Source organism: Syngnathus leptorhynchus, chromosome 22 (assembly GCF_054491065.1).
Source record: "Syngnathus leptorhynchus isolate UIUO chromosome 22, UIUO_Slep, whole genome shotgun sequence".
NCBI classification, from domain to species: Eukaryota; Metazoa; Chordata; class Actinopteri; order Syngnathiformes; family Syngnathidae; genus Syngnathus; species Syngnathus leptorhynchus.
In genome coordinates, this window is record NC_141216.1 from 6810822 (window position 1) to 6825000 (window position 14179).

At 47.3% G+C, this 14179-nt stretch overlaps 2 protein-coding genes and 1 long non-coding RNA gene across 4 annotated transcripts in view; 2 read left to right on the forward strand and 1 right to left on the reverse strand.

The window, feature by feature from the left end:
* Window positions 1-568: 568 nt before the first annotated feature.
* On the reverse strand, window positions 569-7987 carry LOC147039818 (neurotrypsin). Its single transcript, XM_085903218.1, has 14 exons — window positions 7842-7987; window positions 6401-6443; window positions 4873-5115; window positions 4643-4781; window positions 4388-4566; window positions 4107-4254; window positions 3841-4019; window positions 3452-3593; window positions 3089-3309; window positions 2763-2904; window positions 2300-2590; window positions 1970-2092; window positions 1626-1888; window positions 569-1517 (listed from the first exon to the last, which is right to left on the reverse strand). The coding sequence occupies exons 1-14, from the start codon at window positions 7917-7919 to the stop codon at window positions 1129-1131; spliced, it is 2580 nt and encodes an 859-aa protein (XP_085759344.1). The 5' UTR covers window positions 7920-7987; the 3' UTR covers window positions 569-1128.
* On the forward strand, window positions 1183-7299 carry LOC147039819 (uncharacterized). Its single transcript, XR_015063268.1, has 9 exons — window positions 1183-1544; window positions 1664-1903; window positions 1982-2104; window positions 2177-2973; window positions 3076-3988; window positions 4100-4290; window positions 4394-4593; window positions 4664-4804; window positions 6205-7299. It is a non-coding gene; the product is annotated as an uncharacterized LOC147039819 (long non-coding RNA).
* Window positions 7988-8513: 526 nt separating the features above from the next.
* The window catches only part of LOC147039820 (cerebellar degeneration-related protein 2-like), a 6091-nt gene continuing 425 nt past the window's right edge, over window positions 8514-14179 (forward strand). The window contains exons 1-9 of one of the 2 annotated variants that reach the window (XM_085903198.1): window positions 8514-8571; window positions 9667-9779; window positions 10705-10798; window positions 11242-11354; window positions 11941-12089; window positions 12202-12351; window positions 13139-13367; window positions 13457-13676; window positions 13814-14179. The exon at window positions 13814-14179 is cut by the window's right edge and continues 425 nt beyond it. In XM_085903198.1, coding sequence (XP_085759324.1) covers window positions 9771-9779; window positions 10705-10798; window positions 11242-11354; window positions 11941-12089; window positions 12202-12351; window positions 13139-13367; window positions 13457-13676; window positions 13814-13899 — 1050 coding nt within the window. In that variant the 5' untranslated portion in view covers window positions 8514-8571; window positions 9667-9770 and the 3' untranslated portion in view covers window positions 13900-14179. Of the gene's footprint in view, window positions 8572-9666; window positions 9780-10704; window positions 10799-11241; window positions 11355-11940; window positions 12090-12201; window positions 12352-13138; window positions 13368-13456 lie in introns of both variants that reach the window. The other variant, XM_085903197.1, reaches the window with a different exon arrangement.

Sequence of the window (14179 nt, forward strand, 5' to 3'; positions counted from 1 at the left end):
ATAATTAGGATGATATCTGCCGACCTGCTGTTGGAAGCTTGTATGTACAGAATCTCAAGAGAATATCACCTTTGACCTGCTGATGGAAGCTTTAATGTTTATTATGTCCACAATCAGAAATACCGGTTGTCTCCGGTGACGAGATGTTGGAGGACATAATGAGTCACGGCACAGGATGCACAAAGTCCAAACAAGTAGCGCACAGTTTACAGTAGAAAAGAAAAGGCGATTGAGCCATCTAGTGTTCAGAAGCAATATTGTCATTGAAAATGTTCACGGTCCACATTCACACACAAAAATGTAGCTCTACTCTAGCTGCACCATCAGAAACACTCAATGGCTTTTTGTCACATTCTGTACATTTAAGGACCATGCCAGTGTTTATTATTCGTCATTATTACACCTTTCATGATTACCTTCCAGATACCTACCTGCCTGCTTCATAGACCGCCATCTTAAAGGTAAGCGAGGCAAAGCCAAAATGATTGTCTTTCATAAATTATGAAATGCAGTTACGCAGCTCTTGTTATTTCAAGTAAATACTCAAATGAAATCATGCGTTAATCACGTCAACATGATACATTCTATATTGTACAATCGAGCGCGAATACTGCAATTATGCCAACCTTAATTACTATTTCTCACTGGCCACAATTTGACTTCAGTGCTTTGGGTGAGAGGAAGGGTACTCCGATCAAGTTTCCTATTTAAAAGATAAAATGCATTCTCTGTAGGATTTGAGTCTGGAGATTGACTTGGTAAATTCAACACATTCACTTCCTACCTCTGATCAACTAGAAAATGGATGCTTGGTTGTCATTTAAGGTGTCGAAAACACTGGCACGGTCCGTATTGGAAGTCACTCAGTCATCCGTTATGAGCCTGCTAAGAAGAGCCCTTTTTTGTTGACGTCGTTGCATGTTGACCAGCTGTACATGAATTGGCTGTTAGCGCTGATGCTAATTGTTGTCTTAATTGAGCACCCTGCCAGATAATTTACCGATAATTTAGGATGCGAAAGCACATGCTGACCGCTCGTCTTTGTTTGGCCTTGTTGGGAAGGAAGGCGTCCACCGATCAGTCCCAATTTTTTTCTGGTGTCCCGCGGCAAAGCCAACGAGGTCTCGATCAAACCACCACCTGCGAGTGATGTGTGTGTTTTACGTGTCCAATGTCGTTTGTTTCCTCCCTTCGGCGGCCATTTTGGGAATCGGCCTGGATGACGTCGTTGATCCAGCTGCGGAAGCGGCTGACGCGCGTGTACAGGGCCGGAGTAGAGGGGTCCTCGCAGCCGTAGGCCCCCGCGACCACCCCCGCCAGTACCCATCGGCCGGCCTCGCCCTGACACAGCAGGCTGCCTCCGGAGTTGCCACGGCAGCTGTCACTGGTGCCGTGGAGCAGACTGGTGTCCGGTGGGCTGCCGGCGCAGACGGTGCCGTGGCTGGAAAAGCTGTCGCCGTGACGCTTCTTGCATTGCCACGACGACATGACGGGAACCCACGACGCCAGGACAGAGTCTAGGATACAAAATGTTTGGTTTCAAAGTAAGCTTCAACATTAGCTTTCAGTGTTAGCTTCTAAACTACCGCTTGCTTTCAATGTTCGAATTTAACTGTGCAACCCACCCGGTGTGCTCCATCCTGTGGTCACCATGACGACACAGGCACCCGGCATGCTGCTATGGTCGTCATCGGGCAGACATGCGGCATTGACGTGGGGGTCAAACGTGAAGCAGTGACCCTTCTGGGCACCGGGCAGCTTGAGCAAGGCCAGATCGTGACCTCCACTCTGACCTTTGAACTTCTTGTGGACCACGATGCGCTCCGGGGTCAAGGTCCGCTCAGATGCCCCTACCCGTACAACGTACTTGGATGGCTCTGTTCCAAACCTGATGGAGGGTGATGTATGTTAGATGCTCATCACTGATGTTTCTACTTAATACTCTGGTGTTTACATATGTGTGTGTCACCTGGCGAAACAGGTGGCGGACGTGAGCGCCCAACACGAGCCAATCAGAGTAGCGCTGCAGAGAGGGCCGCCGTCTTGAGTTTGAGACTGAAGCCACACAGACGCCTGCCAAGGCCATGACGTCCTGCGATAAGAGGTTAGCATGATATCAAAATATCTGTTGACGTATATTATTTAAAATATTTTTCTTTTATTATTTTTCATCCAGGATTTTTTTTTTTTTACTTTTTCCAAATGTAGCTGAACATTTGTGTAACATCCAGTGACCTAATAGATCCACCAGATGGAGCCATAGTTTAAAAATTGCAAACTCAAGTGGAATAGCACCAACCTGAGCATGTTTCCGTCTCCCTCTTGGGTCTTGGTCTCACTGGCCTCCTCTTGAAGCTTCCTCGCACCGCAGCTGTCTTCCAAGTGGCGGACTTGAGCCATCGGGTCGTGCACTGAAGCAGCAGAGGCGTCACACTTGACCCCCGCTGCTTGCCCCCGCCTACAACCCATGATGTTCAGGCCCAGCGAGGGACACTCGCCCAGGAATTCCTCCTTGCCGGTGCACCTCACTTGGTCCAGGTGGACCGGTCCTTTGCCCTGGCCGAAGCCCCCAGCCGCCAGACCTCCGCCACTAGAGAAAAATGAAGACCCGTACAGGTTAGCTTCCAATGTTATAATCTGAAGTTAACATCCGATGTTAGCTGCTAATGCGACCCTACCGTGGAAGATAACCTCAGAGGTTATGTTGGAAGCTAACATCGAAAGGTAAAGCTGAAACTAGCAGCTGCAGTGTTGCTTGTTACCTGTGGCCTAGCTGCCTGCACACTACGGCAGCATTGAGGTCATTCCACCCTGAGTCACAAATGGACCCCCAGTCACCGTGAAGATAGACTTCCACTCGCCCCTCCTTCCTGCTGACGCCCCCGGCAAGACGCAGCAGCGGACCTGACAATATTGAGAAAAATATCATGAGCTTCTATTGCAGTGGGGAAAGAAGACTTCAACTACAAGAGGGTTAGTGTTTATTTTGTTTGAATTTTTTATTGCTAGTTTATATCGATATGCAACTTCTTGTGGCTAGAACTTGATGTCAATCAAAAGCGTGAACCTCTTTAGCTGCCAGCCTCACCTGTGGATGGTGCGACGACGGGCACGTCGTTGGTCTCGTCTCCGGGCTTCCCTCTGCAGCGCACGCCGACGTCCTCGGCATGGGAGCAGTCGGTGTGGCCCCAGATGCCGTGATTGCAGTCCAACAGGGACGTCTCTGAGCCGGTACAGTGGACGTCGTCCAGCAGGATGAGACCAGCGCCCTCACCGAACGTCCCGCCCGACACCACCTCAGCGTGACCCCTTCGAGGAGAGAGAAGTGACGGTGAACTCCTTGAAATATAGATAAGTGGAGAAACAAAATTGACCTGGCAAATCAACTCAAAATAATTCACACTAATAGAGGGTCCAGCCGTCCCTAATATTTACATATGTGTACAAATACCTGTATCCCAGTTGTCCACACACCACCTGGGCGTGCTGTTGCATCCAGTGGTCGTCACACACCGTCCCCCAGTCTCCGTTGTGGCGCACCTCTACGCGACCCTCCCAGGGATTGTCGCCTCCCACCAGACGCACCACCCCATCTGAAATTGTTACAATCTAAAATTGATTGTTAAAAAAAACATTCCTGTACACTGTTTTTATCTATGGGCCATCGCTCTGAGGACAATGTAACCTGAGATTGTGTGTGTGTGTTGTTAAGCAGCCAGTCTATCACCAGAGCTGTTCTTGGCTTGGTAATGATTTATTGATGTGCAGAGGATATAAATAGAAACTTTTCAAGCTGAGCGTATGCATTGTGCGTGGGTGTGTGCACATGTGGCGTCATGCCTGTGTAAGGGCTGCAGGAGACTCCGGCGTCCTCCATGTGGTCGCAGTTGTGCTGCTCCCAGTGTCCGTGTGGACACTCGTCCAGGAACAGTTCGTTTCCCGTGCACTTGACGGCATCCAGCAAGATGGGACCTGAACCCTGACCAAAGTGAGCCCATGACCACGCCTCGGCCACGCCGCTAAAGCGCACACACATACACATGCAAAATTGCTTTTGAATACTTTCACCCATTATGCATGGTTGGAATTATATTGGCAGCACCCACCTGAAGCCCAGCTGTCGGCACACCACCTCCGCGTCTCTATCATCCCATTGGTCGTCACAGACGGAGCCCCACCTCCCGCCGTGGAACACCTCCACGCGTCCTTCAAAGTCTTCCTCACCTCCAACCAGTCGTAGCGGAGGTCCGCTGCCTACCAAATGACAGCGTGTACGTTGTTATAGTTAAGGTCAGTATTTTGTGTGACCAACCATTGAGCTCATTGATAATAATGAAATTATTCGCCTGTGTGTAGGTGAGTGTGTGAAAGAATTTTGCTATCTGACCTTCAGGAGGGGCACACAAGACAGCCGCCTCGTTTCCATGGTTACAGTCCCCAGTGACGAACGTCCCGCTCCTGCAGGCGCTTACGCTGCTCTCGTCGCCGCGGCAACCCAGACGCTCAAAGTGGAAGAGCCCGGAACCCGAGGCCAACTGAGAGTGCTGCAATGTCGTGCCAATGTCGCTGCCCAGACCAAAAAAAAGCGCCCCGGTGAGTCCGACATCCCTGACCTGGATGCTACAAGATGGAAGCGTCCTACCTTAAGCCCACCTGCCTGCAGACCACGCTCGCATCCCGGTCGGTCCAGTGAGAGTCACACACTGCTCCCCACTGGCCGTTCAAATACACTTCAACACGCCCGTTGTTGGACGACGAGCCACCGACAAGCCTGGCGGCACCTAGCGGATGAGGATGATGGAAGGTGCGTAAACATCAGAAAATTACAACCATTGTTGTTTGCTAACGTCAAAAACCTCAAACATTTCATACCCTGGTGACAATCGCAGTAGGCCCATCCGATGGCGCCCGAGTTCTGCCGGAAAAAGCACCAGGGGTTGGACTCTCGGTCCGGGTTCCGGCAGTAGCTGTGCTCGCCGAGACCACGGCCCGGGTACTGCACCACGTAGTCGGGGAACTCGGTCCACCTGAGGCACGGGGCACCCGAGTCCGTCTGGGACACGGTACCGTTGTAGTAACCCAATTCGGTGAAACCCTCAGAGCAGGACAGAGGGACTGGGGGGTGACAACAGGAAAATTGACATTTAATGGATTCTTCACCAAGTAGATACCAACCAGACCTCTTTGAAATTGTCGCCATTTGTTGTCAATGGTGAGTGGTCAGTGTCTTTGCAATACCACTATTGGCTATTAGTCTTCCTGTCGTGCGACATTGCATTTTGGTGTTCTTTTTTTGTTTGTTCTGCAGCCAGGCTGCATCGAAACTGTGATTAATGGCGGGCGCGCTTCACTAACCGCCGTTTGTCTTATCGCACACACACACACACACACACACACACACACACACACGCAGACATAAGTTAGCAGAAGGGGAAGCAAGTGAATCAGAGAGAAACAAGCCAAAAAAAGAACCAAAAGCGAAGATCAATAGACGGTACGCAAACAGGAGGAGACAATGAATCGTTCTCGGCTTGGAAAGTTAATGAGGATTGAATGAACAACTCCACAAAAGAGGAAGGCGTTGCGATTGTTTGGTATTGTCGTGCAGTCACGTCACGCGCTTGTATTTTCAGCAGCAGCTTGTGTCTCGCTAGAATTCGACTGTTTGCGTATCACTTGACTATCTTGCGCTTCATCATTCATTCATGTCACGCTGCTCCACTAACAAAGTACAACGTGAGTGCAACTTTTAAATGGTTCTCGGACTCTTAAGAGTGATTTTTTTTTCTTAAAATACATCCTAAAACTTATGTATTTTTAAAAAGATGAAAAACACAATTACCAGAGCTAAAAAAAAAAGAAAAATCTTCCACCTCCCCCATCCTGCAAAACACACATTCTCTTCCTCCATCATCGCCACGACAACAGCCCTCTCCTCATCGCCATGGGAACACTCAGCCTCCCTGCTCGTATAATCCATTTCCCCGCCACAAAGCACATTTGACACGCTCCACACTTGCTGTATTAAGGGGGAGTCTTCAGCTCAGGGCGAGGGGGTGCATTTGATTTGGGTCGGGTGTTAAGCCGCCACCCGAAACCACACACCACAACGTGTATTAATGGCTTCGCTCGCAAATACCCGCAGGTGTACATTAAACTGAGTGTGAAAGCGTTTACGAGCTTCTCTCCCTACCCCCGTCACAGAGCGCCGCCCCCTTCGACATGCGGCTCACCCCCCTCCTCCAAGAGAAGAGAGAAATTAAAAGATGGTGGAAGCCTTCCAGCTGGAGGGGAAGGAGAAAGAAGAGCAGCCTCCTTGAGTCCAAACAATGCAAGAATAGGAAATGGCGGCAAGGTGAATTGAGGGGGAATGGAGAGCATCATCTGTAAGGTTACGTACCTGAGTTCTGGACCTCGTTTAAGTACGTGTCGTCAGCTACCACCTGAACACACACACACACGACAATAAATTAGACCAAAAATATATGACAAGTCCACTTTCAAATTTTCATCTTGTATTTTATGCGTTTTTCATTTGATGCTGATGATCTTCCGATACGCTAAACATCCGCACACGCGTACCAGCGCAGCTATAATAGCATGAGAGCAGGAACTTGTGACCCATGCAGGTGAGAACACGAATGGCAATATCGCCAATCATGTCAATCGCACGCCTCCGCTACCAACCTAATGTGCTCTGATGCGCTTGCACCTGCTACCTCCGCACACACACACACACACACACGCAAGCAAGCACCTGATTCAAGTTCAACTCACAAGGTCCCAGAAGGGACGCAGACTGATAAAAAAGAAAAAATAGATGTATAATTTGGTTTGGAATTCCTAATAGAAATATTCTATTCCTTCGATGTATTTTAAGAGCATTACACATTTATATTCAAAATATGTATTTTAAAAACATTCTACATTTATATTCAAAATATGTATTTTAAAAACCTTATACTTTGACCGAAAAAAATAGACTGCCAAAGAATCAAATCATGTAAGTCAAACTAATCTGTGTTTATTTGTAGAAACATCTTGAGCGGCTTGTTGTGTTGTTGTCCTCATTAGTGGCACCGTGGAAATCTACCCGGCTGCCGTCTTCTATTTGGTGAGTATCATTAATTCCCCGCACCATGTTCTCTGCTAATGATTTTACACACACACACACACACACACACACACACACTTGTACAACACTAGCACTAAAGCAAATCTACCGATTAATTGAGTCCTTGATCGTTTGCTTATGTCGTCTCAAGTATATTCAAACATTTTGTAGCCCAGGGGTGAAAATCTGCGGCTTGACTTGTCTCATTCCCAACCTGTCGTGATCTCACACAGATGGGGTCGACCGGGGGAGGGGGAAGAGATGGAGGATCTCAAACCGGGAGCGTTCAAAAGCATAAATGAGACCTTAATTGGACCATGTGGACAATGTAGTATGAGAACATGGTGAGAAAATACTATAGCATGGAAAAAAATTTTGAATAGAAGAAAAAGACAGTTACCACGGCACCGCACAGACATCGCCATGCGAGCTGAAAGTGTGGCACATTTAAAGTCAATAACGGCAACCATTTTTGTGTTCACACCCACAGCAGCGCAAACTGCACTTTCTTCAATATGAATCAAAATCAATTTTACTGCTATTGTCAGTGAAAGTTGCAACCCCACATGGGATTTTTATATTAATCCATGAGCTAGTTTTCCTCTTTTCCTTCCTCCCTTTATTTGTTTGTCACAGAACACGTATCATCATGCTCCTTATCCTCAATCGACATACGTACTGGACGTACACATACAAACGTAAATATAATAAGAGGGCTCGATCGTACCTGAGCGCGCAGCGGGTAGGGCAGCCCCAGGCAGACGGCCCCGATCAGGAACAAAAAGCGGTGGCTGCTCGCAGACATCTTTTCCCGCCTTGCGTGGCCGCGTTCGTGGCTGGCAGACAATAACACGCCGAGTGACGTGTGACGACGAGGACGTGAAGGATCCTGGTGGCGATGGCGAGCTCTAGACCGAGCAGAGGGTGCGGCACCAGAAGGGGATGCAAGAGTGCACGCGCACACACACATCCAATCTAGATGGGAATAGTGTTGAGCTCTGCAGAAAGCACCCTCTCCCCCTTACATTGCTCTCTCCCTCCCCTTGTGTGTGAATGGGGGGGTCGGACTACAGTATATAAAAAAATAAATTATTAACCTGAATGTATTTGCATTCATTAAACCAAAGTGAGTAAGTTGAAAAGGGGTAAGCTTTGATGCTTTTCTGAATGGGTCACACTAATAGGAACTCATTCATGAAGGGTATGTGGTGAAACATAAATCATGTGTGTACCCAAAAAATTCATTCAATGGTCATTGGTCACAGAAATATGAATATGTTGTACATTTCCCATGTATTGTTGCATTCTCTAATATTTGCGGTCGCTGCAAGAATCCTGTTTATTTTGCATGACAACGCATTTTTTTTCATGTTTGTGACCTTGTTTTGTCTTTTTAGGTGACGCCAGTGGAGTCAAATGATCAACTTCTTCCTGCTGTGCCTTCCTTCAGGTGGCTAGTAGGTCAAAAACTCATCCATATTCAGAAGCCACATCTTTGTTGTTCCTTTTTCTTATCTCTCTTACTGCATGCTGCGATGCCTTCGAGCTGTGAGCTTAACTCAACTCATCCGTTTCACACACTTTGCTTGTACCCATTGGCTGCGGGCTGGGAGATTAACTTTTTTGATTTTCTTTTTAAGTTTCATGAGGATTTCCCCCCCCCCCCTGCCAATGCAAACAAGTGCATTGGCAAACCCAAATTGTTTCAACTTCCATGCTCTGATGATCTCGCCGGGGTGCCATTTAGAATATTTTTTATGTTAGCAGTTGGTATGCTAACATACAGCAAGATAACAGTTTGGGTAAAGGAAACACGAAGGCCGATCTTACTATCTCTAATGTGGATTGATAAAATGATAACATGCTCATGGCCTAAACTGCTAACATATACAACAACAAGGTAGCAACCCATGTGTATGTTTGCATTAGTCTCTTTCATGTTTTCAGGTCATACCCCACCCAAAAAAAAGATGCTGGTTGCCATGACAACATGCCAGCCTCCCTTCACAATGAGCCAGTACTGTACATCTACAAGAAAATCTATAAATGTGAAATAAATTAGTTTGTTGCGCACGCACACACACACACACACAGACTGTGTTGACGCTTGGGGCCTTTTTATCGCCAATCCAGTTACACGCTCCTTGTCCCGTGATGCTTGTTGCCACGGCAACCAGCATGGCGACGCAGCAAATTCTGCCGTAGCCGTCAATGTCAGTGAGAGGAACAATGTGTGTGAGTGTGAGGGGTACACATTGTGACACACACACACACACGCACACACACAGGGTGTGCTATCCCTCGCTGTGCTCTGTGATGTTTCAATTTTCATCCCTGGCGTTTATCGGATTTCCTCTCCCTTGAAGATACATCAGATAGCATTTTCTCTCTCTCTCGCTCTCTCTGTCACACACACACACACACACACACACACACAAATATATCAAATAAAGAGTTCTTGTCGGTGACTTTGTCGTTTTGCCTTCAAAAGAGTGGAAACAAGAGGGCATTCGCAAATCAGTGATGTGCTTTCTCTCTCATGTGTCTCAAAGCACAGATGGAGGAGGACAGAAGATGGATGGAGGACTGACAAATGGGTGCTGGCGTCCAAAGCTGCATGCAATAGCATGTTGTTGATTATTTTCACTTTCAAAGCATGATTAAGGTTTGAACACTATCAACTGTTTGTAATGAATTCTAAACACACATTCATTGTGTCAGACTGATTGGTCTGACTTTTGTGCTGGCAGAGTGGCTTCACTTCCAGCACAGTGACAGGGTGAGTGTGAATGGCTGTGGCTTTCCGTATGTGCCATTTGATTGACTGATGACCACTCTAGGGTGTCGGCCGCCTTTCGCCTGAAGTCAGCCGAGTACCAGATATGGTGTCGAAAAAAATGAAATGAAGGTTGAACCGAATTTTTCAGACAATTCTCCCCCTTTCATATAAAATATGGATAATGTAATGTATGTCTCGCCATAGATTTTATTTACTGCATCTGGAAGTATGTATGTACAGCTTGATTTGCTGCTTCAGCATCGACTCTATTCCTTTGTCTTTGTAGTAGCGCCCTCCAGTGGACAAACAGACTTAGTGCGCAGTTAATGATACACCTACATGACTGCAGTTGCCGGCGACCTGAACGTTAAGTTTAACTATGGGCACTGCAATACCGGAAAATGACGCCCAACCTTCAGCGTAAAATCAAATGCTCATAATATATATATTTTTTTAACTCACGATATACGTCAATAAAAACGTAAGTATTGTGATATTACTGTTGTAGATACTAACCCAGGCCTACAAGTTGTGTTTTAAAACGTATTCGAAGTGATTTACCATGCCTGTTTAAGCGGTCTGTTTGATTAACTTTTAATCTGAAGTCGCTTAACAAGACGTACTAGCACTTGACACATGAGACATTGTATTTATCGTTATCCAGTGATGCTCGGGCAACGGTGCACCGGCTGCAGCGAGCCAGAATAACGAGTCGCCACCATAAAATCATCTTCATTAAATCAAAGAAGTCCCGCTTTCGTCATGATATTTCGGAGAAGTAATTGATACGGTTTTTTTGTTGTAATCGTAGCCGTCCGCCGAGATGTTAACGGACGTGAGCGTGGAAGAGGAGTTCGAGCTGAAGGAGGAAGAACCCTGGTACGACAAGCATGACCTCGAACACGGTAACCTTTTCCAACCTTTATTTAATTAACTCACTTAATCACTCTTGCACAAGTGGATCTCATTTAATATGTCGCCTTTTTAATTCAATGTTTTTATTATGCAATGTGGATGCTTTTGTTTGACTTCAGCATGGTTTTATATGAAAAGATCTACTGGAGGTGAAACGACACCTCCCTCCACCGTGCTTTTTTTTTCATTGGAGGAAAATTTAGTTTTGTGCCAATGGGCCTAATTAGGTCCTGCACATTAGTACTAGTGGGTTAGTGGGTCACAACACACGCAATTTGGAAGTTCACGCTTGTGTCTGTTGATGTCTGTGATCAAATTGTAAGCGTCCGCGTTTTGTTTTTGTTCAAGTGTGGCATCGCGTCTCAATCTGATATGGAGCCATCCCCCTGGGCCCAATCGCTGTTTGTATCTAAGTGTGTTTTTCATCTCATAGACCTCCAGCTGGCCGCAGAGCTGGGCAAGTCGCTGCTGGAAAGGAACCACGAGCTGGAGCAGGGTCTCCAGCAGATGTACTCCACCAATCAGGAGCAAGTGCAAGAGATCGAGGTAAGAGAGACCCTGATTACCTTGCAATCGACAACAAGAGCAGAGGATCCACACGCACCTCCCTGTTTGAAGGCGGAAGTGAATATTTAGCGGCATGTTTGGACTGGTGTGGATTACTTTAATGTCCTTAAATCGGCTTTGTCTGAGTGAAGAGGCCTTCTCCACGCTGACATGTTGAAGTAAGTCCTAACTGTTGACGTCAAGGCGCACACACACACACACACACAGTGTTGGTGCTTCTTGAGCTTGTGTTGTTGGCTGAGTGAAGGCAATGTCCCTAATTGCTATCTGATAAGCACTGATAAATCCTCTCTCTGTACTGCTTATGCTCACTCGACGCGTTTTGTCGATAATCTTAATCTCTTCAATATTTTTATGTACCTAATGACGTGGAACTTTATATTGTCTTCGGTTTTTTTTCGATCTGTGTGTGGCTTTCCCCCGGCCCCATTTTTCACTTTTTTAAATGTATTTTCTTTTGTTCAAGTTGTGTTTTTGCTAAATCCTGCATCCAAAACTAGATGCGCAGTAGTCTTTTTATACCCATAGCAATTATTTTTTTTCTGGTTTTGTTGTTGCGGTGCAGTACCTGGTCAAGCAGGTGGAGCTCCTGCGGCAGGTGAATGACCAGCACGCCAAAGTGTACGAGCAGCTGGATGTGGCGTCCCGCGAGCTGGAGCAGAGCAACCGCAAGCTAACTCAGGACAACCGCAGTGCCCAGCACAAGATCCGCGGGTTCGAGCACAATGCACAATTGTTAGATTTGAACACGTGAAAGGAGATCTTAAATTTCAAATGATTTAAACCCGACGAGAAAGGCGGTCCTAAGTGTCTTTTGTCAACGCAGGCTAACGGAAACGGTAGAAGCGTTGCAGACGCGCGTGGACGAGCTGCAGCGGCAGGTTGACGACATGAAACTGGGACCCTCGCAGCTGGTCCAGGGGGGCCGGCGGAGGTGGCCCGGCGCCCAGAGTCTGGAGGAGCTGCAAAAACTCAGGTTTGATCATGCTCGCCTGTGACTGACCTGTTGGAAGTCGGCTGTGTCGGCGTGTCTGGCTAATTCTCTGTGAGAGTAATCAGGGACTAAAAGAAGCCAGGTCACACTGAAGGACACTGATTATGGAAAAGTGTGTGTGTGTGTGTGTTTTTTTTTTTTTTCTTCTAGCATACATAGATCTCAACTTGGTTTGGCATAATTTGGGAAATTCAAATGTGTCCGAGACAGGTTAGGAATAACGCTGGATAAAGCGACGTGAATGCTTTGCGGTTGCACTCTCAATGTTACGTCAGCAGCTTATCACCCACCTCCTGTTCTTCAGGACAAGGGAGATAAAACTTATATACGATGGCTGTTATGCTGTATAATATGGAAAACGGTGTTACCCCAAGAGTGCAAAGTGCTTGCTTCATCATCTCCCTTCACTGGACTTTCACTTTCAAGTTCCAAACCAAGTTCCTATTAGTACACGTTTGAGATTTTGAACCAAATGTAGCTCAGTAATCTTTCAGCCAAAAGATAAGATATTAAAATATTTTTGTAATTTTCAATGATTGCTTATTTGAGATATATGTATATAAAACTTCTACTAATATTTTTGTTTTGAGCTGAAAGTTATTGTGACCTTCAGCCTGTCCCATTATTTACAAAAGATTTTTGTAAAAAGGAAATTGTTTTTTAGATGTTGGTTTTGTCTGTGCATTTAGTAATGCGATAATGACTTGACCTTTTTAATTTTAACGTTCTCGTGCATGATTTCATGCGCTTTGCTCCTTCATCGGTGCAGGCAGTGTGACATCGATCTGGAAGAACTTCGTCTGGGTGTTGAGGGGCAAGACGGTGTGCGGCGGTGGCACGAAGAGCAGCAGGCATCGCTGCGCCGCTCGCTACACAGCCTCCAGGCCCAGTACGCAGGAGAACGCGTCCGGCGAGAGGAGGCGGAGCGCGAGGCCGGGCTACTGAGTCGGCAGAGGGCCGTACTCGAGCGGCAGCTGGCTGGCATGGAGACATGCAAGGTACGGCAGGGTCACGCTTAAATTTGACGCATGTATGGATATTCTGGACATGTATGCCTTTCTCACTCGGTTTGTGTTTGTGCACGCAGATGCGAGTGTCTGAGTTGGAGCGAGAGGCCGAGGAACTTCGCCACCTCTGGAAGTCTGAATCCTTCTCCCGGCTGAACGTGGCGTACGCTCTCCCAGAGGAGGAGGAGGAGGAGGAGCCCGACGGGGAAGCCAGTGGGCCGTTCCTCCGAATCCAGCGACCCCTCAAGCGATGGGCAAGCGAGCGTCTCCTCAAGACCAAACACAGCGCCGACCCCGCAGGTGAGCACGAGTGCTGGTGCGCCCGGAGGGCCGGGAAAGCGGAGCGTGGCGGTATCTCGCTGCTCAACGAGGTGGACGCGCAGTACAGCGCCTTGCAGGTCAAATATGAGAAGCTGCTCAGGCGCTTTGGATTACAGCAACATCAGGTAGAAGAAGAGGAGCGGCATCTAAGTCACAAGACTGTCCAGACCCTGGACTACAACGGCAGCTTTCACCAGCCTGAGTACAAGGAACTATTCCGAGAGATTTTTGCTCGCATCCAGAAGACCAAAGAGGACCTGGAGAACAGGGCCAGGCCTTGCACCTGATGCAATATGCTGACGCACATGCTAAGGAAAGTGGGTGGGTTGCGATTGAGTGAAAGTCTTCAAGTCTTCAGCACTTGTTCGAGTACATTGGACACGCTATGAAGTCCAATGGAAACCTTTATTTATTGCCGTTTCTTTCGGCTCAGGCGATCTGGCCTAAATGTAAACTGCTATATTATTCCCGCTATTTTTTTC

Excerpts from the sequence above, each read along its gene's own strand:
- LOC147039818 (XM_085903218.1), bottom strand. The coding sequence starts at position 7,919 with ATGTCTGCGAGCAGCCACCGCTTTTTGTTCCTGATCGGGGCCGTCTGC. Across the intron at positions 5,116-6,400 it reads AAACGAGGTCCAGAACTCAG|TCCCTCTGTCCTGCTCTGAG; the intron begins GTACGTAACCTT and ends GTCACCCCCCAG. Across the intron at positions 3,594-3,840 it reads CTCCTGCAGCCCTTACACAG|ATGGGGTGGTGCGTCTGGTG; the intron begins GCATGACGCCAC and ends TAACAATTTCAG.